The sequence below is a fragment of the Thamnophis sirtalis genome, unplaced genomic scaffold (assembly GCF_051295495.1).
Source record: "Thamnophis sirtalis isolate CommonGarterSnake01/CBP01778 unplaced genomic scaffold, rThaSir2_p1.2 scaffold_15, whole genome shotgun sequence".
Taxonomy (NCBI): Eukaryota; Metazoa; Chordata; class Lepidosauria; order Squamata; family Natricidae; genus Thamnophis; species Thamnophis sirtalis.
The window spans coordinates 22,734,694-22,759,863 of NW_028261395.1; the positions used below are offsets into that span (position 1 = coordinate 22,734,694).

At 41.0% G+C, this 25,170-nt stretch overlaps 1 protein-coding gene across 8 annotated transcripts in view; it reads left to right on the top strand.

Moving 5' to 3' along the window:
* The window catches only part of SHLD2 (shieldin complex subunit 2), a 40,344-nt gene extending 15,193 nt beyond the window's left edge, over positions 1 to 25,151 (top strand). For 7 of the 8 annotated variants that reach the window (XM_087701925.1, XM_087701923.1, XM_087701921.1 and 4 more), the window contains 8 exons: positions 10,184 to 12,257; positions 14,353 to 14,460; positions 17,218 to 17,412; positions 18,990 to 19,124; positions 20,440 to 20,640; positions 20,971 to 21,205; positions 23,372 to 23,487; positions 24,520 to 25,151. In XM_087701925.1, the coding sequence (XP_087558051.1) occupies positions 10,841 to 12,257; positions 14,353 to 14,460; positions 17,218 to 17,412; positions 18,990 to 19,124; positions 20,440 to 20,640; positions 20,971 to 21,205; positions 23,372 to 23,487; positions 24,520 to 24,692 (2,580 nt within the window). In that variant the 5' untranslated portion in view covers positions 10,184 to 10,840 and the 3' untranslated portion in view covers positions 24,693 to 25,151. Of the gene's footprint in view, positions 1 to 487; positions 857 to 9,523; positions 9,674 to 10,183; positions 12,258 to 14,352; positions 14,461 to 17,217; positions 17,413 to 18,989; positions 19,125 to 20,439; positions 20,641 to 20,970; positions 21,206 to 23,371; positions 23,488 to 24,519 lie in introns of those variants that run through there. The other variant, XM_087701929.1, reaches the window with a different exon arrangement.
* The last annotated feature ends 19 nt before the right edge of the window (positions 25,152 to 25,170 follow it).

Here is a 25,170-nt window from a genome sequence, read left to right on the forward strand (position 1 = left end):
CTCCCTCTGGCAAGGGGGAAAATCCAACATTAGAAATTACGTTTGGTCTGGATATTTTCCCCCTATAAATAAATACCCGGGCAACGCCACATTATCGGCTAGTCTTAAATTAAAAGACAAAATCCCACATAATAGCAATCCAGCTCCAGGGAACTCTGGGTCAAAGAAGCTTATCTGGGTGGGTGTTTACTGTCTGTGAGTCTGGGGCACAAATACTGTACTAATATTTGATCTTCGTCAAACACCAGAGAGAGGGAATATATTGCTCTGTTGACATTTTCGGTGGCTTTTGATGCCTGTTCCTGTTCCTTCGTTAGATTCATATCTGGGAGTTCAAAGCACATTTGGTAGGTGGGCAGAGGGGGAGAATTGGTCCAATGGCTGAGGGTGAAGCAGAACCCTAGTCTCCCCAATCCTACTTCAACTTCTTAGGAAGTTGTGCCTTAAAATGCCTTCTACTGTACAGTGCAGTGGAGTGGGAAGATCTTTACCTGTCTGTCTGTCTGTCTGTCTGTCAGATAGCTACATTATTTATCTATCTATCTTATCTATTTCTCATCTCTCCATCCATCCCAGGCCTCTAGTCTAGTGCATGCATCCACCCACCCATCTATCCCAGGTCTCTGGTTTGTCTGTCCGGCCTCTGGTCTGTCCATCCATCCATCTATCCAGACCTCTGATCTGTCCATTCATCCATCCATTCATCCATCTATCCATCCATCCATCCCAGGCCTCTGGTCTGTCCGTCCATCCCTCTATCCCAGGCCTCTGGTTTGTCTGTCTATCCATCCATCCGTCCATCCCAGGCCTATGGTAGAGGACCCTAGATTGAGGAAGACACATACCCACCATAAGGGTGAGAAAGGAATTTTTATATTTTTGTCTGTGTCTAGGTGTCTGTGTATACAGTACAGTGTGCTGTGGTGTGTGGGTGTGGATGTGGTATTTCCCACCATTATATATACTGAACTTTAATTCATAATTTCACAATCTTTGACATAAAAAAAATGATGAAGGAGCCACTTCACTTCAGAAACTGTGTCAGAAATCTACCGTGGGTAGTAATATAAACCTATTAAATGATTTATGCTCCTCCTCAATCCCTTTAAAATCTTCTGGTCGAAATGCATCCAAACCTTTCAAAGATCCCCCTTGACCACATGAGCAATTTAAGATTGCTATTGAAGAGTCCTCCTCCATCTTTTGATTTTTTTTTTCCAAGCTAGCTTTCTGCTGAGCATAATAGTCGTCCGTTCTTGTAGCTGTCTTGTGACCGGCGAGTCCATTCCTTGCTCTCATTCATTGCATAATGTGGTCTTCGATTAGTTATGCATTCATCTTTCACATTAGTTACATTTTAATAGGAACACTACATGTTGTATAACTGTAAACTTCCTTGATTGTGCCAAAGGTATTTGTTTACATTTCAGGCCAAGTGTTCTCCTTCATAGACTTCTAGGAAATGCAAAATTCTTATTTCCTAACTTCTCTCCGAGTTCCCATTGTTATTGGAATCTGATTAGAACCTATAACGATGGATGGTTTTTAATTGGAAAATTTGGGTATGGAAAGAATAATTGTGAGAAAGATTATGTCATGTTGGATTGCAAGGGATTGGTGATCCTGTCATAATTGACTTTGACATAAAATATTCAGAAACAAAGTACAAATACATGTCATTCAGAAATAGATCCTTTTCAAGTGGGAGGATTCAATTAAATGTTACGTGTTGCATTGGAAATTTTATCTTGTAATTGTTGAACATAATAAAAGTATAGATAGCAACAAAGAACAGGGTAAACTAGGTGATAAAGTTGGAAAGAAAAATAGGAGCAAATGACTAGAAGGATAAAGGAAACAGAATAACAGGAGGTATTTTAGTCAAACCTCCTACTCAGGAGTATCTTACACCATTCCAGATAAGTGGCTATCCAGTCTCTTCTTAAAAATCTCCAGTATTGGAACATCCACAGTTTCCAAAAACAAACCGTTCTAATGATTAATTGTTCTCACTGTCGTGAAACATCAGTTCTAGATACCTTTCTCCTTGATGGAAAATGATGGTTGTCCATTCTTTTGAAAACATTGGCAAGAACATACATAATTCTTGTCAGTGTGTATGAGACTTGGCAGAGACATGGTAACCAGGTCAGCCAATGAATAGACATGGCAACTAGGTCAGCCAATGAGTGCTGTTTGAAAACTGAAACATTATTTGCTAGAGACAGCTAGGAGCTTGGGCGTGGCTTAGCTTAACTTCTGTACTAAAGCTCTGAGTCTGTGCTGAGCTTTATACTAGTCTGCTGCTCTAAACTGTTCTCTGAAACTGTTATCTCCTCTGCTTCTGCCTGTGTTTGCTTGTATTTACTATCACGTTGGAAAACCTGCTTTTGGTATTGTATATTTGCTTCATGTGTTATATTATATATAAAGAGAAGTTAATGAATCTTGCTGAATCAATTACCTGTGTGTGATGTGATTGTTGCAGCAAACTCTGACAGTCCTCTTATCCTCACATCTATTTTTTGAGAAAAAAAAATTATTCCATAGCAATAGCACTTAGACTTATATACTGCTTCACAATGCTTTACAGCTCTCTTTAAGCAATTTACAGAGTCAGCCTATTGCCCCCAACAATTTGGGTCCTCATTTGACCGACCTCCGAAGGATAGAAGGCTGAGTCAACCTTGAGCCAATGAGAATTGATTTGCTGAACTGCTGGCAGTCAGCAGTAGCCTGCAGTACTGCATTCTCACCACTGTGCCATCACGGCTCATTAAATGTTGTTCATCCATTGAAGTCGATGCTGGCCCGCTTTTCAGGATCAAATCTGGTTGTGTCATGTGGTATTTTCTTTGTAGACTAGACAACCCATGACCTGTTGGGTTCCTGCAAGGTCCCCATTGACTTTTTCCTTGCGAGCTTCCCAAGGAAATAAATTTCAAGGCCAAATCTGTGCTCTTGCCATCAGCCGGGTCATTGAGTGATCCCCATTGATTTTTATTTTATTTTTTAACTTGCAAGCTTCTTAGGCTTTCACATTAACTCATGGGAAGATGTCAAGGAACATGAGAATTTCATTCACATGGGAGTCACAAGTCCTGGCATTCTGTAAAACTAGCCTGTGTGAGATATGTTGGTTGAAAAGGTTTTGCCCTTTAATGCGCTTTTTCATTCAGTTAAAAGTTACAGGCATGGGAGATTATGTAGAAAGTTTCTGACTGAACCTCAGAATTTCTTAAAAAGCAGTTCTTCCTTTGATCTAAGACTTTGTCCCAAGTTTTTCTGAAGATTCTGTTTTGTTGTCATTTAAATCAGATAAATAACTTTAAAAATGCAATCAAATGAAACTGGCCAAAATATATTCTATAGGAGAAAACGGTACCGCTGAGCTAATACCCTAAGGATTACCAGTTTATTAAGTCAATTTCCTTTTGTACCTTTTTTATGCAACACCCAACTGAAAATTAAACTTGAATAATGATGCTGTTGCAACTCAGGCTTAATTTTAAAAATGCACTTTGTACTTTTTGCCTGCTAAATTTTGGCTGCGTGAGCAGCACGTTATTGATAACCTAGAACTTCTCATTAAATGGTTTGTTAGTCTATAAAATCTGCCACTTGCTTATTTTTTCAGTCAGAAACTGGAATATCACAGTTGTATTTTAGCTATATCTGCCCACGATATCCAAGGTGACCCATACCTTCATTATTATTTTCATGGCACCCAGGTGTTGAGTATACATATGCTTAAGAGCAAAGTTATCTAATTTGATGCCTATCTTTATCTGTTCTAAAAAAATAACGATTAACTTGATTTTGAGATAGCTGTGGATTTTACAGTGGCTTGTGGTAACCTGCCCACTTCAAACCTAACTCTGTTCTTCCTTGTATAGTAACACCAGCTGGTACTAACACTAACATCCCTGGTGCAAAGTTAAAGTGTGAATTCTGTAATTCTGAATAATCGCAATGTGTGAACCTGGCCTTATGGTTGGTAATACATAATTTCGAGTTCAGACTCTAAGGTGTAATCCAGGCCATTGAGAGAAGTGATCTGGAATCATAGTTGCAGAAAAATAAAATGTTGCATTGTCTTCTTCTTCTTCCTCTTCCTCTTCATCTACTACTACTACTGCTACCACCACCACCACTACTTCTACTTCTTTTCCTCCTCTTCTTCCTCCTCTTCTTCCTTCTCTTCCTCCTCCTCTTTTCTTTCCTCCTCTTCCTCTTTTCCTCTCCTCCTCCTCTTCTTCCTCCTCCTCTTCTTCTTTCTCTTCCTCTTCTTTTTCTCCCCTTCCTCCTCCTCTGCTTCTGCTTCTTCCGCTTCCTCTTCCTCTGCTCTTTATCCAGCTCCTCATCCAGGAGTTTGACAGCCCTGTTGTAGGGTGTCTTTGATGTGGCCTCTCCATTTTCTTCTGGATCTGCCTCATGTTCTTTGACCTTCTCCTTTTTTTGTATATGCCTTGAACTGCATTGAATCCCAAAATATTAAGACTTGGCTGTATAAATCCCATAGAGCTGGGTATGTTTTAGAAAGGATTCCTAAGAATGGATCTGGAATGGGAAGAGTGCACAGACTGGTCTTTCCCTTTTCAAGAAACCTGAAAAAAAAGATCTGTGCACTTTAAAGAGATGTCCCATGGTGTGTGTCTGAACGTGTTTCAAAACCTGTGTTCAAAATCATTTTCGAAACACGTACAGCCTTAAGTACAAAAACATACTAAACAGTATTGCCCAAACAATCGCAGATGATCAAGAATTGCACATACAAATCTTTCATCTTATTAACATGCTTGTGCAAGTACTTTTTTCCTCTCAGTCTCTTCCTTCCTTTTGTGTGTTCAAATACTGTGGTAAGAGCAGTTTCAACAATTTGTTGCAGTGCCTAGCAAAGCTCAAAAGCTGCTGATGCAACTAGTTGGATTTTAATAGATCATTGACCCATCTATAAGACTCTGACCACTTTACAGATAAAGAGGTAATATTCTATTGGCTGTCCATATGGGGAACATATTGAGAAATGGTGTAATAATTAACTGTGCTAATGGAAATGTGCCTTTTCACTTCCTACCAGGACATGTGAGTGGCAGATATTTTTCCCCCCATTCAGTAACTTTCACTATTTTTTTAAAAACTTTATTGCACGATCAGAATGTAAGTTAGAATTTCAGGTGACCATTAAGCTACCAGGGAGATGCAGAAACGTTGAACCAAGGGGATTCTCAACACTTGACAGTATTGGCTGTAGCATAGTCTAAAACCAAAGCTGGGGAAGATTTAATTGGAATTGATGGGAGACACCACTACCCCAAGACATGCCAAGACTATAGGCTACACTGGCAATTAGAATCAAAAAACAGGAGGAGGGAGGAGCAGAAGGAGGAAGGGGAAGAAGAAGAAGAGGGAGGGGAAGGAGGAGGAGTGGGAGGAAGAATAAAGAGGAGGGGAGGGGGAAGGAAGAGGAAGAAGAAGGGAGGGAGAAGAAGGAGGTGGTGAGGAGGAGAAGAAGAAGAGGGAGGGGAAGAAGAAGGAGGATATAATTCTTTCTTGGCCAAGTGCGAAGAAGAGGAAGAAGAAGAAGAGGAGGAGGAGGAGGAAGAAGAAGAAGACGAAGAAGAAGAAGAAAAGAAGAAGAAGAAGAAGAAGAAGAAGAAGAAGAAGAAGAAGAAGAAGAAGAAGAAGAAGAAATGATGATAGGCAAGTCCCAAGATTTCACAGACATAGGCACAAATTCACAAGGAACTGAAGAACACCAAAACCAACAGGATGGTACCTCAAATGCCATTATATCCCCCCAAAATCTCTCCTGACTTGGCTATTGAAAAAACATTATTTTAATATTAACAATAACTTTCCCCAGGTACGCCATATGGCATATTTATTGTCAAGTATACTTTTGGGGTTCACTAAACCAATCTTGCCCAGTTAGACCTGAGTCAAAAGGCAGGATATTAGTTAATAAATTAATCCATAAAATCCCCCAGAAGGCAATTGGGCTTTCAGATTAATGGTGGTGGGTCATGGGTACTGGTCAGCCCTTTGTATGAAAGGTGGTTTCCTCTGGCTACTCTCAATTGCGTATCTACTTTGACCTCCAGCCTACTCTTTATCCAGGAGTACTGTATGTGCTTATGGTCTATAGAAGTGACTAGGCAAATAATCCCTGCCTAGGGATGAAATGACCAACAAGGATGTATGTGATGAAACCCAGGTTAGGCCTCTTGTGGCTGCAATTATCCAGATTTCTTTTGGTTGATTTTATCTAAAAACTTGAGCAAATTGTTTGACCAACGCTGCCGTGTTGCTTGCTCAACCCTTGTCCTTCTTGGCTCACGGCAGCAAAGCTATCAACTCCTCCCTGGAGGATGGAAGCTTCCCAAGTATGGTGATCAAACCAGGTTAGAGGCCACCTTTTTTTTGGCCACGCATAATTGGGAGCTGGAGGCCAGGTAGGGCCAGGGCAGACAATTGTTCCACGCCTTCCTTTGCAAGACCAAACTAAAAACCTTAGCCGAGTCAGAAACCATCCTACTGATTTTGATCATTATGCAGTTGAGGATCTGCATAGAAGTGACTTGGGGGGTGTCCAGTCTTGGTGTCTCTGTTGCCTCCTTATGCAATGGGAACATGCCCCTCCTAATTGCTCCCCTTTCTTCATCTAGTCTGGCCTATGGTCTGTCCTGGCCTGTTTCACCCAACATTGTTCTGGTTTGTCTGCTGTTTGCAAAGCAAAAGAATACTTCAGCAATCATTCTCCTCCTCCCCCTCCTCCTTCTCCTCCTCTCCTTCCTCCTCCTCCTCTTCCTTCTCCTCCTCCTCTTCCTCCTCCTCCCTCTTCCTCCTTCTCCTCTTCCGAGTTTACTGGAAGTAGAGTTTGGGCACATATTCTGCTCCACCATCAGCATTATGACCCTCAAGAGATACTGAGGCCTTCAGTAGAATGTGCTGTTGAAGAATGAGGTTAACTGCAGATTTTTGAGAAGTTGCAGGTCAAGTTGACAGGTGGAGTGAACGTCACCCAGTTGTTGGGAGAGCATTTTATCAAAGGACATTTGGAGGAATAAAAATACATTACATTCTTTCAAAATTCTGATTTTTAAACCAGCAGAAGGGAAGTTTCAGTTCAGAATGGCCGCACCTGGTCTGGCCTCTGTGTCTTCTAGAGCAGTTGGTGGTCCACGAGAAAATTTTTGTGGTCGGCAGAAAAATTATTTGCATTTTTATATTGCACTAAATACTATTTATTGTTTTAAAAAATCATATTTGTGGTCCGTGGGATTTAAAATTATAATGAATTTAGTGGTTTCTGAGGTCCGAAAGGTTGGTGACCCCTGATCTAGTCCAATCATTTGCCCAGGGCAGGAGTCCTTACTATATCCCAGATAATCTTTTCTTGAAAACCTCCAGCAATGGAGTGCCTACAACTTCCTCTGATTGCTTTTGCTGAACAATCTCAAGATTTCCAACAGTTCCAATAAACAAACAAACAAACAAACAAACTAACTAACTAACTAACTAACTAACTAACTAACTAACTAACTACATACATACATACATACATACATACATACATACATACATACATAATAACTGAGCATTCTGAAATTTTGAGATCCTTACAAAGTTACAAATATAAAATAAAATATACCCTTTTTACTAGTAAATGTAATTTATTTACGAACAAGGATGGAGTGGATTTCAATATATTTTTTTTGCTTGAAATATTTACTTTTGTTATTCCTTTTTTTTACTTTTGAACTCTCCCAACAGATAGCAAATTCCATCTTGCTGATAGTAGGCCACTGCCTAAAATTTCATCATGCCTCTCGTTAAACATAGCATAACCTTTAATCTCTGCTTGGCTACTACTGAGACATAACTGTTTATGGAATTTCCCCAGAATTATAATACAGAATAAACATGTTTGAGCTCAAACTGACAACTCCTGCAGATTTTATTTAAGCATTCAAATTGTTAGTTGAAACTATTCTTCATTGAACTGAAAGAGTTTCTCAATTTTTTCCCCTTTTCTGGATCCTTGAATTCTCATCTGTTAATTCCATCCTTGGTTTATTTGGTTTGGTAATCTACAAATGTTTGTAGCTATTTCATATTGTACTTTATTGCAATGAAAAAGGTTGGAAGTTTTCAAGGTGAAAATTTAAGAGCTCACCAGCTGATGCAATGAGGGGAATGAGTCAGCAGGGTCTTTGGCTGTTATCCTTTTAAGAGCCTGTGTAATAAGACGAGGCCCTACTGATGGGTTCGTCAGTTCATCAAGTTTCTTCCCTGCTATAATTGCTGTTTGTTTAGATACTGCTTGTAGCACGTGTAAGTATAGTATTCCTAATTTCCTATTGTAGAAAACCACTCTTTGATATAAACCACTGTTGACTGTACTTGTTTCTGGGTTGATAGACCTGTGCACACTCTGACAGAAGTCAATACTATTTTTTCTTCTCTGTTATCCTATACCTTTCTTTTCCTTTTCTTTCCATTCCCTGCTTCCCTACTACCTTTATTTTCATTTTCCAGTATGATAATCTCAATAAAATATATAGGAAATAATAACAGCATAGGGAAGGAGGTTTTCAGAATTTTGTCTGAGATTGCTTGTAACTAACCAATGTTGCCAGCAGATGGTCTTCGTTGGGACCTGTAGGTTTCTGTATAGGTCTTCTTCGGTTCTTATCTTCTAGCTTATTACTATACTTTCTTGTTATTTCCTTGAAAAAGTTTCACTTGTCATCCAAAGAAGCTTCTTGGATGAGAAGAGAAACATTTTCAAGGGGAAAAAAAACAAAGTCCAATTGCCTTTTGGAAAAGCACCTTTGAGTCTAGGGATCAATTGACAACCATCCCACTCAGTCATCTAGCAAAGATGTTTTGCCTTACCGAAGCTTAAACGCTTACAGAAGTAGCGTAAGCTGACTCTGAGATTTTCCCATGCAAACAACACAAAGGAAAGTTCCCAGTATTGTGCTCTTCATCTTTTTCAGCTGCATTTATTTAATGACTATAATCCAGGGGTGTCAAACTCAAGGCCCGGGGGCTGGATCTAGCCCGCAGGGCTGCCTTGGAAACAGTGATGGACCGGTTCGCTGTGCCTCTGCCGGTAAAAATGGAGGTCAGGAGGGCTGCCCTACTGAGCTCCGTTTTTGTGACCAGAGGGTTACATGTCATCACAGCCGAAAACAAAGCTTGGGAGCCCGTTTTTGTTGGCAGAGCACTCGGGCCAGCACAGGCGCCCCCAACACAAGTGATGTTGAACTGAAAATGCCCCCACTCCTGCTTCTCCTCCCGAGGTCAACCCTTATGCAGCCCTCAATGAAATCGACTTTGACCCCCCCCCCCCGCTATAAGCAGTTTTAAGAAAGGCCTACTGGAAATCCTTAAATGTTTTTTTATTTGTATGCAATTTTGTAGCGTGAACATAAAAAAATACCATTATTTCTGGAAATATTTTTTTCTAATTTTTTTACTTTTTATATTATATAAATGCTTTTTACAAAAGCAGAATGAAAAAAAAAATGTGCTTCCGAAGTCCAAAGTTCAGGACATTTTACTTGAAATAATGATTAAGATTCAAATTTCCTTCAGAGGACTTACCGTATTTTTCGGACTGTAAGATGCACCGGTGTATAAGACATACCAGAATTTCAAAGAGGTAAGTAAGAAAGAAATGTTTTTGCCTTCTCTCAGCCCCCAACACGACCCTTGGGAATGGGATGCAGAGGCGGGACTTCAGGAGACTAAAAATAGCTGTATTCGATGTATAAGACGCACCAACATTTCCACACTCTTTTGGGGTGGAAGGTGCATCTTATACTCCGAAAAATACAGTATATCTTCATGCTTTACATTGGAAATATAAGCTTCGTATTTAACTCTTGAAACTGGAGATAAGAGATAAGTGATAAGTTCTTCATTGTGGTTGGATGATGCTGTAATTTTCTGCAACAGCACAACTGGATTAAGTATAAAAAATATGCATGCACATCTCATGGAGATTTCTGAAGACATAGTGACCTCTAATGGTCAGATAAGCACCAACATTCAACATTTTTGCCTATATTGGAAAAGATATATGTACCGAATTCTGATTTTTGAAGACAACTGGAGATTGTTATTAAAATGCTTAATAGGCTTTTGTATGTTTTTCAATTCTTTCCAATAGAACAAAACCTTTGAGATTTCTATCAGAGACATTGGATTCCTGACTCCCAAACTCTACCAACGTATATTTTGCCATAATATTCAAAAATTGCTGATGCAAGAAATCAACTTTCTGCGCTTTGCGATGTAACACGAAGCTTGAAGATTCCAGCAAGGTGAACAATGGTCTATCTCACTTCATGAACAAAATTGGATATTTTACCATTTTTAAAAACAACAGTGTTTCAGTGTATCATCGTATCTACTTTTGAAAAAATCTCCCCTTTTTCTTTGTCCATATTGATGGTGGTCAATATTTTAGGAGGAGCTTTTGACAGTAAATTAAAGAACAAAAAGGAAAATATAAAGTATAAGATAAAATTAATTTTGAATTAAAGAAAACAGGAACTCCAAGAGGACTAAATTCAATGTTTTTATCCATTGATGAAATCAATTTTGAGTATTTTTATGAATATTTATTATTGTACATTTCCCCAAACCTCCATGGATGGAATTAGTTTCTTGAATATTTTATGACAGATTAGCACACAATCCTTGAATGAATTGTTTGAAAATCTATGAATGAGTAAAGGTTATGTTTTAGGCACTATAAAATGAACTGTTGTGTACATCCCATGATATATTTTCCCCACAACCCAAACCCTGCAAGGAAAACAAAATGTCCAGAAGACCTCAAATTCACCTCTTCTTTGGCGCACCCATTCTTTCCACTGCTCCAAGCAGCCCCAAAGAAGAGAATGATTCTTCGGCTAATGAGAAACCATGGAGAGAATTACACCTTTCATTTACCAATGAGACTTCTAACCTTTGTATCACAAACTTGAGCTCTCTTGAACATGAGACTGCAAATGATGCAGTTTTGATTGTCCATTCCAAAGATCACTTCCCAGTAAACTTTGAAAAAAGAGGTGGCTCAGTGAATGATGATTGTGCAACATCGGTTGGATGTGTCAAATCCTTCAGCCATAAAAAGAAGGTCCTGGGTGAGTCACGTGACGGTGGTTCTGTCTGCAGTGATATAAGCAGAGGGAACCAGAAAAAACACCATGCACCACAAAGCAAAAAGGATTATATCAAAGGAGATGCTAATTGTATCATAGATAACTGTCTTGAGTCTTCTCCCTTGGTTTTTGAGGTGAAGGACTTAAAAAATTGTGTGGTAGTTAATCACAACCCGTCTTATCTTCAGTCGGAACCTCAGGGTGAAAATCTACTCCTGAGTCAGTATCTGAAAAGATGTTCACAAAAAGCAGATGAATCGAAACCCAGAAGCGTACTAGATGTACCTTCAAAGCTTGACCTATCCACAGACAATGAATTCCTTAGTATTCTGACTTTAAGTCAAGTAGCTCTCTGTTCAGGACAATATGCCGTAGGACAGAATGAAATGCAAAATAAACCTACAGCAGGGGAAGGAGTAGAATTGGCCCTACCTTGTAGGGAAGACATAGAAGATGGAGAACCTCTACGTAAATCAAATGAAGATGGTGATACGGCGGCAAAGAAAGTTGACACAAACTGTGAAGCCGACTCTGATTGTTCCATTCAACTCTTTGATTCAGATAACTCAAGCCAAGATAACTCAGATTTCAAAAAATGTAGTCCTCTGTCTTCACCTGTTAACAACGAAGGACAGGACCTTAAACCCCAACAGAAAAGACAGTTATGTCCTCCAGAAGACCACCATGCTGAAAGATCTCAAGAAACTGATGATAATGTGATGACTTCTCGCTTTACTTCTGGAGATCAGCAGCTATCCAAAAGAATCAAATTAGCATCGTCTCCTCTTTGCCCAGTTAAAAAAACGAGGATCCCGGGAATTGAAAAAGCTCAGAAGCAGCTGTCATTGCTCAAGGATTGTGTTGAGAAGAGCCGGAAGTTCTCTGTCTTGGTTGTAGTGCTACATCCTTGTCATATCAAAGAAATCAAGACGGGAAGTACCACATCCTGCAAAGTCCCCTTAGCCACAGTTGTTGTTGCTGATCAGTCAGAAGTGAGACAGAAGGTTGTGTTGTGGAGAGCAGCAGCATTTTTATCACTTACCGTCTTTCCTGGAGACATCGTACTCTTCACAGGTGAGTCTGTTAAAACACTTACATTTCCAACTGTAAGAGGGATATTTATGTATGCTTAGATTTCACAATTATTATGCTATTTAAACAAAACCCAAGCCATAATCTTCCATAAACTCTAAACATGACCTGGAAATGTTTTGGTTGGCACTGCTCCTTCATTGTGAGATCAGGTACAACTGTATCAATAGTTTTAGAAGATGAGATTATCCAGCCCCTGGAAAATGGTATCCTTCATTATTATTGCACTGATGGATATATGATTATGTCCAGAACGGAGATCATACAAACAGACCCATTCTGCGTATGTTTCTGTTAACTTTCAGATGTCTGCTAGTATTTCTGTATTTTTGAGTCCCCTTCTGTAAGCGCAGATTTAAAAAAAAGTGCAAAATAAAAATATTCCCAGAACTGTACAGAAAATGGGAAACAAAATGAGGTATAGGCCTGTAGCCAGACATGGGCTTCACATAATTTAACAACCAGTTCGCCTAGTGCAGAACCAAATTGTGAGTGTATGCGGCTTCAAACACACTGCAATTTCATTCTCGCAACTTCCAGCACACCTTCCCAGGCAGCTGCAGTGAGTAGAGCGAGATAGCCAGAGAGTGAGATATATAGGATGGGATAGCACCAGGGCAGGTGGGGGGGACCCAGCCGGTGGATGGAACTACCAGTTCGCCCGAACCGCCAGCAGCCACCTCTGCCCGTAGCTATATGGAAATCCATGAAACATTGGTGGAATTACATTGTAATGTTCTTTCTTTCACAGAAGCTGTCCCACACTGCATTTATTCTCTCTTTAATTTGCCTTAATTCAAGACACGTTTAAGCAAAAGCATGAGGTTTTTGGGGTCCCTTTCTTTTTCCTACTTTCTCTCACCATGTGTCCATTCAAGGATTTTTCCAGACCAGGGTTTGAGGCAGCTCTTCCCTTGGGTGTAGTCTCACTTTAAGGTAGCAATTTAAATTTTATCTACAGTTTGCCATATTATTGAAATGGGAATCTGTTGCTTTATGGATGACCCTCTAAGCTAAAATGAGTTCCTGAATTTGTTTTTGAGAGTATGGGACACGAAAGAGAGAATGGGTCTCTTAATTCTCACCAACATGGATTGCCTAAATTTCAGTTGTTATGAAATGAATGTCCCTAAAATATCACTGATAATTAATTTTACTGGGGTCTGCCATTGATCTAATGGAGCAGCCAAAAAAGGCAACCCAGTGCTAGGCTGCATCAACAGAGGGATAGAATCAAAATCATGTGAAGTATTAATGCTACTTTCTAATGCCTTGGTAAGGCCACACTTGGAATCCTGCATCCAGTTTTGGTCACCACGATGTAAAAAAGATGTTGAGACTCTAGAAAGAGTGTAGAGAAGAGCAACAAAGATGATGAGGGGACTGGAGGCTAAAACATATGAAGAAGAGTTGCTGGAATTGGGTAGGTCTAGTTTAATGAAAAGAAGGACTAGGGAAGACATGATAGCAGTCTTCCAATATCTCAGAAAGGAGGCAGTCAAGCTATTCTTCAAAGCACCTGAAAGCAAGGGAAGAAACAATGGATAGAAAGTAATCAAGGGAAGAAGCAACCTAGAAATAAGGAGAAATTCCCCAACAGTGAAAACAATTGGCCAGTGGAATGGTTTGCCTTCAAAAATTGTGAATGCTCCAACACTGGAAGTTTTTAAGAAGAGATTGGATAACCATTTGTCTGAAATGATGTAGGGCTTCCTGCCTGAGCAGGGGGTTGGACTAGGAGACCTCCAAGGTCCCTTCCAACTCTGTTACTCTATTCTAATGGAGTGGTCAATGGTTTTGAAGGCCATTTCCCAACCCTCTTGAACATTTGACATCTTTGTCTGGTTAAAACAGACCCATTCCATATACGTTCTTGTTGACTTTCAGATGCCTTCTAGATTCTTGATGTTTCTAAGTTCTCTTCCATAAGTGCAGATTTTTTTTAAAGTGCAAAATAAAAATATTCTGAGAACTGCACGGACAATGGGGAGCGTCATGAGTGACACGCCCCAAAACCAAATGGCACCAAGGCAAGCTCATTTTCCATTGATGAATCTCCTTTGTCTTTTTCTTGCAGATGTTGTTGTTTGCGAGAACCGTTGGGTTGGAGAAATGATGCTGCAATCAACTTTTACAACCAAACTGGTCAATCTTGGAAGCTGTTCAGCTATTAATCCTAAAGAGGGTGAGGATTGACAAACTCCAGGCAGAGGGAACATGTCTCATTACTAACTCACTGTTCTTTAAGCCATTAATTTCTTGCAGCTTTTATTAATAGAAATATATTTTTCTGAGCCAATTAAACAAATGATAGACAGAATTTAGAATAGAATAGAGCTGGAAGGGGACCATGGAGGTTTTCTAGTCCAGCCTCCTGGTCAAGCAGGAGAATCTCTACTATTTCAGAAAAGTGACTGTCTAGTCTCTTCTTAAAAACGTCCAGTGATGAAGCACCCACAACTTCTGGAGGTAATTTATTTCACTGGTTAATTGTCCTCACTGTTAGGAAGTTTCTCCTTAATTCCAGGTTGCTTCTCTCCGTGATTAGTTTCCATCCATTGTTTCTTGTCCTGCCCTCTGGTACTTTGGAGAATAGATTGACCCCCTCTTCTTTGTAGCAGCCCCTGAAATACTGCTCTCATGTCACCCCTAATTCTTCTTTCCTTTAGACTAGCTAGACCCAAAACCTGTAGCCGTTCTTCATATGGTTTATTCGTTTCATGACTGCTCGAAGTTCCAACAGCACAGAAAAAAGTAACTTACAACCATTTTTCACACTTACGACCATAGCAGCATCCTCATCGTCACGTGATCAAAATTCAGGCATTTGGCAGACAGCTCATATTTAGGCCGGAGTCTAATGATCTCTTTTGTGACTTTACGACAACAGAGTCCATGGGGAAGCCAGATTCACTTAACAACCGTGATACTTAATTTAACAACTGCAGTGATTCAGTTAACAATGATGGCAAGAAATATATTAAAAGGGGCAAAACTCAACAACCATCTTGTTTAGCCGCAGAAATTCTGGGCTCAACTGTGGTCGTAAGTTGAAGGCTATAAATACAGAGGGAGTGTTTGAAGGCTAAAAGCAGTCTTTACCTTTGGATTTGTTAATGATGAGATGCATCTAGGGCTCAGTAAAATCTCTTTTTATCTGCTGTTCATCCCACTATCTTACTCCAGCCTCTTAGCCTTGGCAGTGGTTGATCATGGACATTTACTCTTTCTGTTGAGGAGATGGATATGGGGTCAACCTTCTGCTTATTGAAAAGGATTAGAACAGGGGCCATGTACTCGCATCCCTTCAAATTCTGTAATAATGAGAGCTTTCACGATCAAAATTACCGTATTTTTCAGAGTATAAGACGCACCTTTCCCCCCTAAAAGAGGGTGAAAATTTGGGTGCGTCTTATACACTGAATGTGGACCCACCCACCGTCTCCCACCCTTTGGCCTCTGCATTCCAGCAATCTACCACCTTGCAGCAAACAGGAAAATGGGGCTTGTGGAGGCTGCAATAGGCTATAGCAATCCCTGCAGCCTGAAAAAAGCTGATGATCAGGAGGCACTTAAACTGAAAGTGAAACTTGCTGTTCGCTCCATGGGGCAAGTTTCTGGGAGGCAGAAGCAGATTTTTTTTCTTGTGCTAAATCAGGATGTTTGCTGCGAGAAGGCAAGTCAATAACTATAAATGCTTATAGAATGTTCAAATTATTAGACATTTTTTAAAGACTGCTTTATTATTGTTCTAGACAGCTTAACAAAATGAAGAAGCTTTTTAAAATAAATGCTTGATCTGAAGAGGCCCAGTGCCATCGTATCTTCTTTTAAATAGCAGAGAATAACTATACTTCCAGAAAGCACATCAATTTTAACAGCATCTGTACAAGTATAGTCTGAAATGTAACACTACAAACAGTGTATATTGTCTGTACTGTTTGCTGTTTGTTGCAAGGAGGAGAATTGCTGGGAGGTAGAAGCAGATTTTTTCCCCCTGGTTTTCCTCCCCAAAAGTTAGGTGTGTCTTATACTTCGGAGCATCTTATACTCCGAAAAACATGATACAAACTAAAAGATTAGAAGAGACAGAGAGAACGGATAAGACTTTGAAGTCTAGTTCTTCAAAGACTCAGTAGTAGAGGAACCCCTAAACTGACAGTTATATACCCAAGTATATAAGACGCACCTTAGTATTTGGGGAGGAAAATAAGAAAAAAAAAATTCTGTCTCTGCCTACCAGCATCCATGGTATTCATCTGGCTAGCGTCCTGTCAGTGTGTGAGAGAGTTGAGGGCTGTTTGGAAACAAACAGTATTTGCTGTGTGAGCAACAAGGGAGGAGACAGCAAGGAGCCTGGGTGTGGCTTGTTCTGTACTAAAGCTTCCTGCTGTGCTGATATTTGAAACTAAAACTGAAAGTGAAACTTCTCTCCTCTGCTGAACTACCTACCACGTTGAAAAACCTGCTTTTGGTATTGTATATTTACTTAATGTGTTATATATAAAGAGAAGTTATTGAATCCTGCTGAATCAGTGACATTTGTGTGCTTTCTGAATGTGATTGCTGCTGCAAACTCTGACACGTCCTTGCAGCAAATAGCAAACAGCCAGGTCAGCTCAGCTTCAGCATATTACTGCAGCCTGATTCAGTAGCAGCTGATTGGCAGGTGGATTAGCCTCTCGTAATACCCCCAATCAGCCCTTCCAGGCTGTAGGGATTGCCACAGACCATCGCCTCCTTCGTGCCTGGCGTTTTTGGCTACATTCAATGTATAAGATGCACGCAAATTTTCACCCTCTTTTGGGGGTGGAGGGAATTGCATCTTATACGGTAATTCCACTTGCTAGTAATATTTGGTGTAGAACCGCCAACAGAAGCAATGTACGTAACCTCCGTAGTCAAAGGTGAGATCAATTATAATCTCTTTTATTTTCCCCAGCCTCCCATATAGTAGACTGTCATCGTCTCCAGGATTTGCTGACCTACGTTTGTGCAAAACACAGCCCTCTTCACGCTCTTCCTCCAAGGCCAAGGCAGAGCCTGGACCACGTTCCGCGTGTCCTTCTAAGTTGGCTCAAACCAGATACTTTGGTGCATGCAGTGTTGAGAGTGATCAACATTGCAGTGCTGAGAGGTGAGCTGGGTATCTAATCCAGGAAGTTCTTGAAGGCCCCAAATTTGGTGTATGGCATGGCGGTGGAAAGATATATTAGAGATGTAATTGCTGAAAACTCTGGATTTTGTATGTCTACGGAGATTCTCAGGAATCCAGGTCATGGTTGTCCCGAAGGTGCTTTTTCAAGAGGCAACTGGACTTTCTGGTTTTTTTTCTTTTGAAGGTGTTTTGCTTCTCATCCAAGAAGCTTCATAGATTCTGTCATTCCCTTTTTCCTGCTTTCCTTCTCTGAGAAAAACACCAAGCAAGCACTTGGGTCCAGCCCTTTGTGAGGGATATTATCCTGTCTTCCTATTAAGCGTGCATGTCAGGTTTCCTAAAAATGCCCTAATTGATTCATGAGTATCGAGCCAAGTTTCAATACAAAACTAGTCATTTATTAGGAGCACCATTAGGCAAGGCCTTTTCGCAGTCACTTTGTTTGAGTTATAGCTGAACTTTACCCCTGTTCTTCCCTCCCCTCAGTCTGTGTCATAAATCACATTCCCCAATGAGGTGCACCCCTCCCAAGCCTGCTGCAATTCTCTTGAGAGCCGACTTTAGCCTAAGGTATGCGTGGAATGCACTACCCCCTTCTCTCACTATGGCAATGTTAGGAGTTGACAGTGCAAATATCCTTTCCAAGTCTACCTCAAGGAGAAAAAAAGGAGTTATAGCAGAGTACCCTGTATCTGAAATCTGGTTGGTAAAAAGAAGGTCATGAGGTGATTTGAGACCACCTGATGTTTCCTTCTTGACAAAACCAGCAGCTTAGATTCTTGAGTGGTCGTCTGATTTCACAGTCATCCTTTTCTGAGGATTGATGTGATGCTAGTGATATGAAGGAATTGGTATCTAGCATCAGCCTTTGTTAACATTCATAATTAACTTCCTAGAGTGAGATGTTTTGATTTCATGAAATCAGGGGTGTCAAGAATTATAGATTATTTTGGGGACCTTTTCATTTCTTGCTCTCCATATTAACTTCTTGCTTCCCAGTCTTAAATGGAGAGCCTCAGAATGCTGCAGGGTTTCTGCCACTGTTAAAGGAAACCTATCAGTTACCCGTTAAATAGACTGAAAACCTAATTATAAACATTCACTGGAATCCTGATTTTGAAATTTAGTTGTTTTGAAAATGTAACATCTAGAATCTGGTAATGAACTTGAAGAAAGTATAGCTACCTCTCCCCTCTGCCTATTAAAGAAATCCAAAGCATCACCATCAAAAGCCTTGAATCTCATTCCTTCACATACCAAGTAGAAAGTCCGGTTCCCCCACCATAGAATCTCCTCCTAGCATAGTCTCCTTTTTCTTCTACCTGTCCTAACGGAAAGCCCTATCAATTGTGGAGTCGACCGGTGACAGGGAGCCGCAGCAGAGGGATGAAAGAGCCACATGCAGCTCCAGAGCCACTGGTTGCCGACCGCTGGTGTAGTCAAACCAAGTTCCCAGTGACAAGACTGGCCCGTCCTTACCAGGAAAGGGGGGGGGGGTGTATCATCATCACAGAAGGAAACAAATCATGCTAATTGTTCCCATTGTTCAACCTTAGAATCCGTGTATAGTTTTAAAGGAGAAAAGCAAAGTAAAATCGTCTTAACGGTGGAACAAATCAAGGGCCAACCTTATGCCTTGGTCGTTTGGGGTGATGCAGCCACCCAGTGTCTTCAGCTTCAGAGGAAAAAAGGTAAGACGATCATTCAGCATTTTAAAATGACTTTAGGTCTATGGCTGTGTCACACTGCCATGCAAGAAGCAATGCAGGACAATCATCCTTTGTTTTAACACGAATTAGCTTTTCATCAACAGACCGCTCAAAAGGAGGACAGAGCAGGCGCACCAGATGGTGAAAAGTTCATTCATGTTAAAACAACTCCCAGAATTTTAAGCAATGACTCAAATACCCAGGATTTTATTTCAGTTATTATTATTATTTCGTTCTTTTGTTTCATTAACCTTATTATATAGCAACACGCTCCAACAGATTCTGCATTCTTAGGGTCATGCCTGTAGATCAAGAGGTAGCCAAGATTGAGATACATTGGCCTAAACCAAAGCTCTCCAAACTTGGCAACTTTAAGACTTGTTGACTTCAACTCCCAGAATTCTCCAGCCAACATAAGGAATTCTGGGAGTTGAGGTCCACAAGATGCCAAGTTTGGAGATCCCTGATCTAGGCCCTTAATTAGGAGTGGGAGCTGTAATATTGCTTCTTCCACATGGCTTTGGTTATTCAAGCTGTGTAGAAACTCTGCATTCCCAAAATATAATTTAATTACTATTTTCACAAGTAGCAAAATACGAGTTACCACAGGTAATCCTCGACTTACAATTCATTTAGTGACTGTTCAAAGTTACGACAGCCCTGAAAAAAGCGACTCACGACCATTTTTCACATGTACGACTGTTGCAGCATCCCCACAGACATGCGATCAAAAGAGTCACTTAAAAACTATGTTATTAATTGTGGTGATTCACTTAACAATCATAGCAAGGAAGGTCGTAAAATGGGGCAGAGCTCACTTAACAGATATTCCGAGCTCAGTTGCAGTCCTAAGCCGAGGACTACCTGTACTTTAAGATGGGATAAGATTTTGAGCCAGTTGGTGCAGCGATTAAGGTTCCCCACACTGGGAACCACCACGAGGCAGTGAGTCCTAGTCCTGCCTTTGGCACAAAGCCATTTGGGTTCGGCAAACCACTTCTGAAAAGGAATGACAAAAATACCACAGGGGCTTGTTTAGGCAGTCTCTTGAAAGGAGAGAGAGAAAAGGATTTTGAAGCTAGTGTCTCCTTTATTAACAGTTATTTTATCTTTGAAAGAACTGTAGGACAGGGGTCTCCAAGCTTGGCCATTTTAAGACTTGTGGACTTCAACTCCGGCTGAGGAACTCTGGGAGTTGAAGTCCACAAGTCTTAAAGTGGCCAAGCTTGGAGACCCCTGCTGTAGAGCATTTTGTCCAAAGCATCACTGATCTGGATGCTTTTCTCCTTCTTCCTAGATCATATTTGGGAATTTAGGTATCTCTTGGTAAAACACCACCCCGTCTCTGGGGACTTGGAGCTGCACACAACCCCTTGGTCGGTCATAGAGTGCCTTTTCAACGACGATGAAAGAGCTCTGGCCTTCAAAGAGAAGTTTGAAAGGAAGGCGTCGATGAAGATGACTACTCTGGCTTCCCATCTAGAAGAAAAAAGTTCGGGTGAGATTCCTCTTCCAGGATTAAAAGTCATGCTGTGTCTTAATATAACTCTTGAATACTTTCTTTGGCTCAGCGGGGTTAGACACAGGACGAAACATGTCTCCTTTTCAATTCCAAAGAGTTTGAGGCAAAGCATGTTGTCTCAAAACCAGTGTTAGGGTTCCAAATAGCATCCAAAAGTAAATCAGAGTCCAGGGCAAAGTATTGCTCAAAGTATTGCTGACAACCTGATAAATTCTCCTCCCCGTCCATAAATAGTTATACACTTTCTCATTCTTATTTAACAAGAAAAATATATAAACATATATTCCATTCTTGTGGTTTTTATAGGAATAATCCAAGTGAAGGCCTGTGTTTCAAAGCTCAGCTTTACAGATGCTTCCCTCTCTCACGGACAGCTGGCCTTTGACGCTGATACTTCCCTGGAGCACGTATTCGCTTCTCTTCCCCTGATCACCTACAAGGGGTGTGCGAAATGTGGCCGTGAACGACAGACAGATGACAATGAGATCTACAAAGAGTGCCTTACCTGCTTACCTTTGAACCAAGTCAAAGTCTTCTACAGGTAAACAAAAAACAAGGTGGAAGATGAAAAACTAAAATCTATAAAGTTGCTGGCAGCTTCCTGCTTATAGAATAGAATAATAGAGTTTGAAGGAACTTTGGAGGTCTTCTAGTCCAACCCCCTGCTTAGGCAGGAAACCCTACACCACTTCAGACAAATGGATATCCAACATCTTCTTAAAAACTTCCAGTGTTGGAGCATCCACAACTTCTGGAGGCAAATTGTTCCACTGATTGTTCTCACTATCAGGAAATTTCTCCTTAGTTCTAAGTTGCTTCTCTCCTTGATTAATCTCCACCCATTGCTTCTTGCCCTGCCCGCAGGTGCTTTGGAGAATAGCTTGACTCCTTCTTTGTGGCAACCCCTGAGATACTGGAACACTTCTATGAGGTCTAGACATACCCAGTTCCTGCAACCGTTCTTCATATGTTGTAGTCTCCAGTCCCCTAATCATCTTTATTGTTCTTCTCTGCACTCTTTCTAGAGTCTCCACATCTTTTTTACATTGTGGCAACCAAAACTGAATGGAGTATTCCAAGGGTGGCCCTACCAAGGGTTTAACACTTCACGTGATCTTGATTCTATCCCTCTATTGATGCAGCCTAGAACTGTGTTGGCTTTTTTGGCAGCTGCTGCACACGGTTGGCTCATATTTAAATGGTTGTCCACTAGGACTCCAAGTAACAGGAGCTCACTCTGTTATGTGGCGCTAGGGATTCGAACCGCCGAACTGCCGATGTTTCTGATTGACAAGCTCAGCATCTTAGCCACTGAGCTTCCGCGCATCCCTTAGAAAAATAATACCACTGCTCTTTTCAGTGCACTATAGAGAAAAAAATGCCTAGTAGGTCTTGTGACTCCATTTTTTGAGTCCTAGCCCTTTGCTCAAGGTGATTTTTGAGCTGAGAGTCTCTCTCTTAAAACTCCCCTGCTTTTTCAGGTTTTCCAAAGTCAGAGAGGGAGGTTGAGTACACGCGGTCCTCATCTTAACGACCTAATTGAGCCCAAAATGTTTATTGCTGAGTAAAACAATTGTTTTCTTCTGCTTTACGGCGTTCCTTGCCGCGGGCATTAAATGAGTTTGGCTTCGCACTGTCAGAAGGTTTAAAAAACTGTGGAAATTTTGATGCATAATGAATTACTTGGTATGTTAAAAAATGCACGTGAAACGCTAAATGGTAAAGAAAAAATGGAAACTCAGAGGCAAAACCTAGAACAAGATGGAGGAGAAAAGGAGATAGAAAAGGGATTAAATGAAGAACAAGTAGATATTACAGAAGAAAAAGAGATTGAGAAAGAAAAATACTCAGATGATTGTATTGGGATTTACAGTGACACACGAAAAGGAGACGAGGGGGAAGTGGCCCCCCAAAAGGAAAAATTAAACAGCAAAAGTGGGAACAATGGAGAAAGTCTGGGGGAAAAACGGGGGACAATTACTAAAACATTACAGCCAAAAGGGAGAAAAAAGAGTGGGAAGAAAAAATATAGAAACTACAAAAACAAGAAAAAGAAAAAAAAATAGGTGAATGTGTGAAAAGAAGAGAATGTAAGAGAAGTGGAGTTCCTGAGACACTTAAGAGAAATGGTTGAAAGGAGGAAAGAAGAAAAAGGATTTACTAGTAGAATAGAATGAAATACGATAATATTGCCAATGGCTTAATATGTTGTGAGGGAATCGATCAATACTATTAATTGTGGATAATTAACTAAGTGAAATGTTTACTGTGCAAAATTAAATTTGAGGATATATGTCATTGATAGTAAAACAGAATAATAGATGGAAATGAAATGTTAAATTTAATTAACCTGGAGGGGCAAATAATGATATTATATTAAGAAACTAAAGTTAAATTGGAAAATATGGAAAGAAAATAAGATGACTGAAATTTGAAATGGAAATACGATGTAAAATGAACTATGCATAACAGAAGATGTAAAGGGGAAACCCCGTACAAAACCTTGTTTATAAAAGAAGTTAAAATATGTAACAATTTTTTTTAAAAAAAACTTTGTTTCAGAAGGTTAGAAAAAGGGATCAGGTGACCATACTCAGGTAAACAATATGTATTGGAGACAATAGCATCCTTAAGTACCTTGTAGCAGGAAACATCAAACATTACACTGAAATTCCACTAAGTCCCCCCTCCCTCTTTCTTCATTTAGACCTGCTGTGATGACTGTTGAGGAGGGGGACTATGAGATCTCTGTTCGGGTGGGACCCGAATTGATGGAGAAGATATTCCTTAACATTCCTGCAGCATGGCTGAAGAAGGTTGTAGGTAATACTGTTGGAAACTGTGGGGTAACTCTGGAGATTTTGTTGGTCTCTAATCCCTTAATTTAGGGGTGTCAAACGCACGTCTTCACGGCAGCGTCACATGACATATCGGGACATTTCCCCCCCCCCTTTGCTAAATCGGGCATGAGCGTGGGCCGCAGGCTGGGAGTTTGACGGCCCTGCCTTAATTGCAAGTTCATGAAGCAATGAGTAATAATTCTATAAGCAGAGAGCAAACCTCACTTTCTTGTAGCACTGATGACGTTACCCAGTTGGGTAAGGAAACATCTGCAGGAAAATAACCAAGCTCAGAGAGCACTAAGGAGCCCATAGTAATCAATCTTCCTTGGCCTCTGTCATCAGATCACCTTCCATCTCAATTGTCGATGGAGATTCTCAGTCATCCAGGTCATGGTTGTCCCAAAGGTGATTTTTTTCAAGAAGCAACTGGACTTCTTGGTTTTTCTTTGAAGACGTTTTGCTTCTCATCCAAGAAGCTTCTTCAGCTCTTGCTTCTGGATGAGAAGCGAAACATCTTCAAAGAAAAAACAGAAAGTCCGGTTGCCTCTTGGGGGGGAAAAAAGCACCCATGGAATTCTCTCTCAAAGGTCCAGATATGACTCAACCTAGCCTGGTGCCCTCCCGCTGTGCCTTGCAGCTCAGGATGATGGGATCTGTCACGCCAGAGATCTCTAGGGTTCCTGCCTAGGGAAGACTTGGTTGGCTGGACTCGTTGGTGGTCTTAAGTCAAGGACTTTCTGTATAAGGAATCGCTAAGAACCCCCACAGGCATTTTCTCAGCAGAAACAAGGAATTTGGGGTTCATGGATCGGGATTACCCCCTGCGGAATGGATTTCCAATCTCAAAATGCAGATAGTGACCTGTTCACATTCTATAAATTCCCCCCCCCCCCAGATCAGAAGAGGTTCCCCACATGTTTTGCACGCACATTCCATGGCCTAGCCAGGGAAAATATATTTTCTCTGGAGCCTCCGATGGTTGCGAAGCCCTCTTCTACTTCTTCTGTTACAGAACGTCCCTCAGACACCACCTACGGGATGCTGGTGGCCGATCTCTGCCATTCTCTGCTCACCGACTCCAAGGCATCCTACCTTCTCACTATCAAGAGCCATTTTGTCCTGGATGAAAACAGTTTTCCTCTGGAGAAGGACTTCCAGCTGTTGGAGTTCCACCTTGATCTCTGAAGCAGCCACTTCTAATGAGGTTCCTCACCAGGGGTAGGCTGCTGGGGGTTCGCATGGGTTCGGACGATCCCCTAGCTAGGATTCTGCCCAGTTTGGTGAACCCCCAAACGCCACCCCTGGCTGGCCATACCCACCCTACCCCTCCCAGGAGTCTCCACGCGGCTCATTCGTCATGCAGAGGCTCAGGGAGGGTGTGTGTGAAACAGGCCTACTGGAGGTTCTGGAAGTCTGGAAATGGGCCTCTGGAGCCCAGGGGAAGCAGTTTTTGGGGCTCGAGGAATACCTCCAGAATCTGAGGAGGGCAGAAAACGCCCCCACCACCATGATGCAGGAAGCCAGCTAGGCCACGCCCACCATGCAATGGGGCAGCGAACCTGTTACTGCAATTTTTGAAGCCCACCCTGTAAATCCTCATCCAAGTTCACAATCACATAAAAAGACATAAAATGAGGAGGACAAGTGAATGGAGTTTTTATTT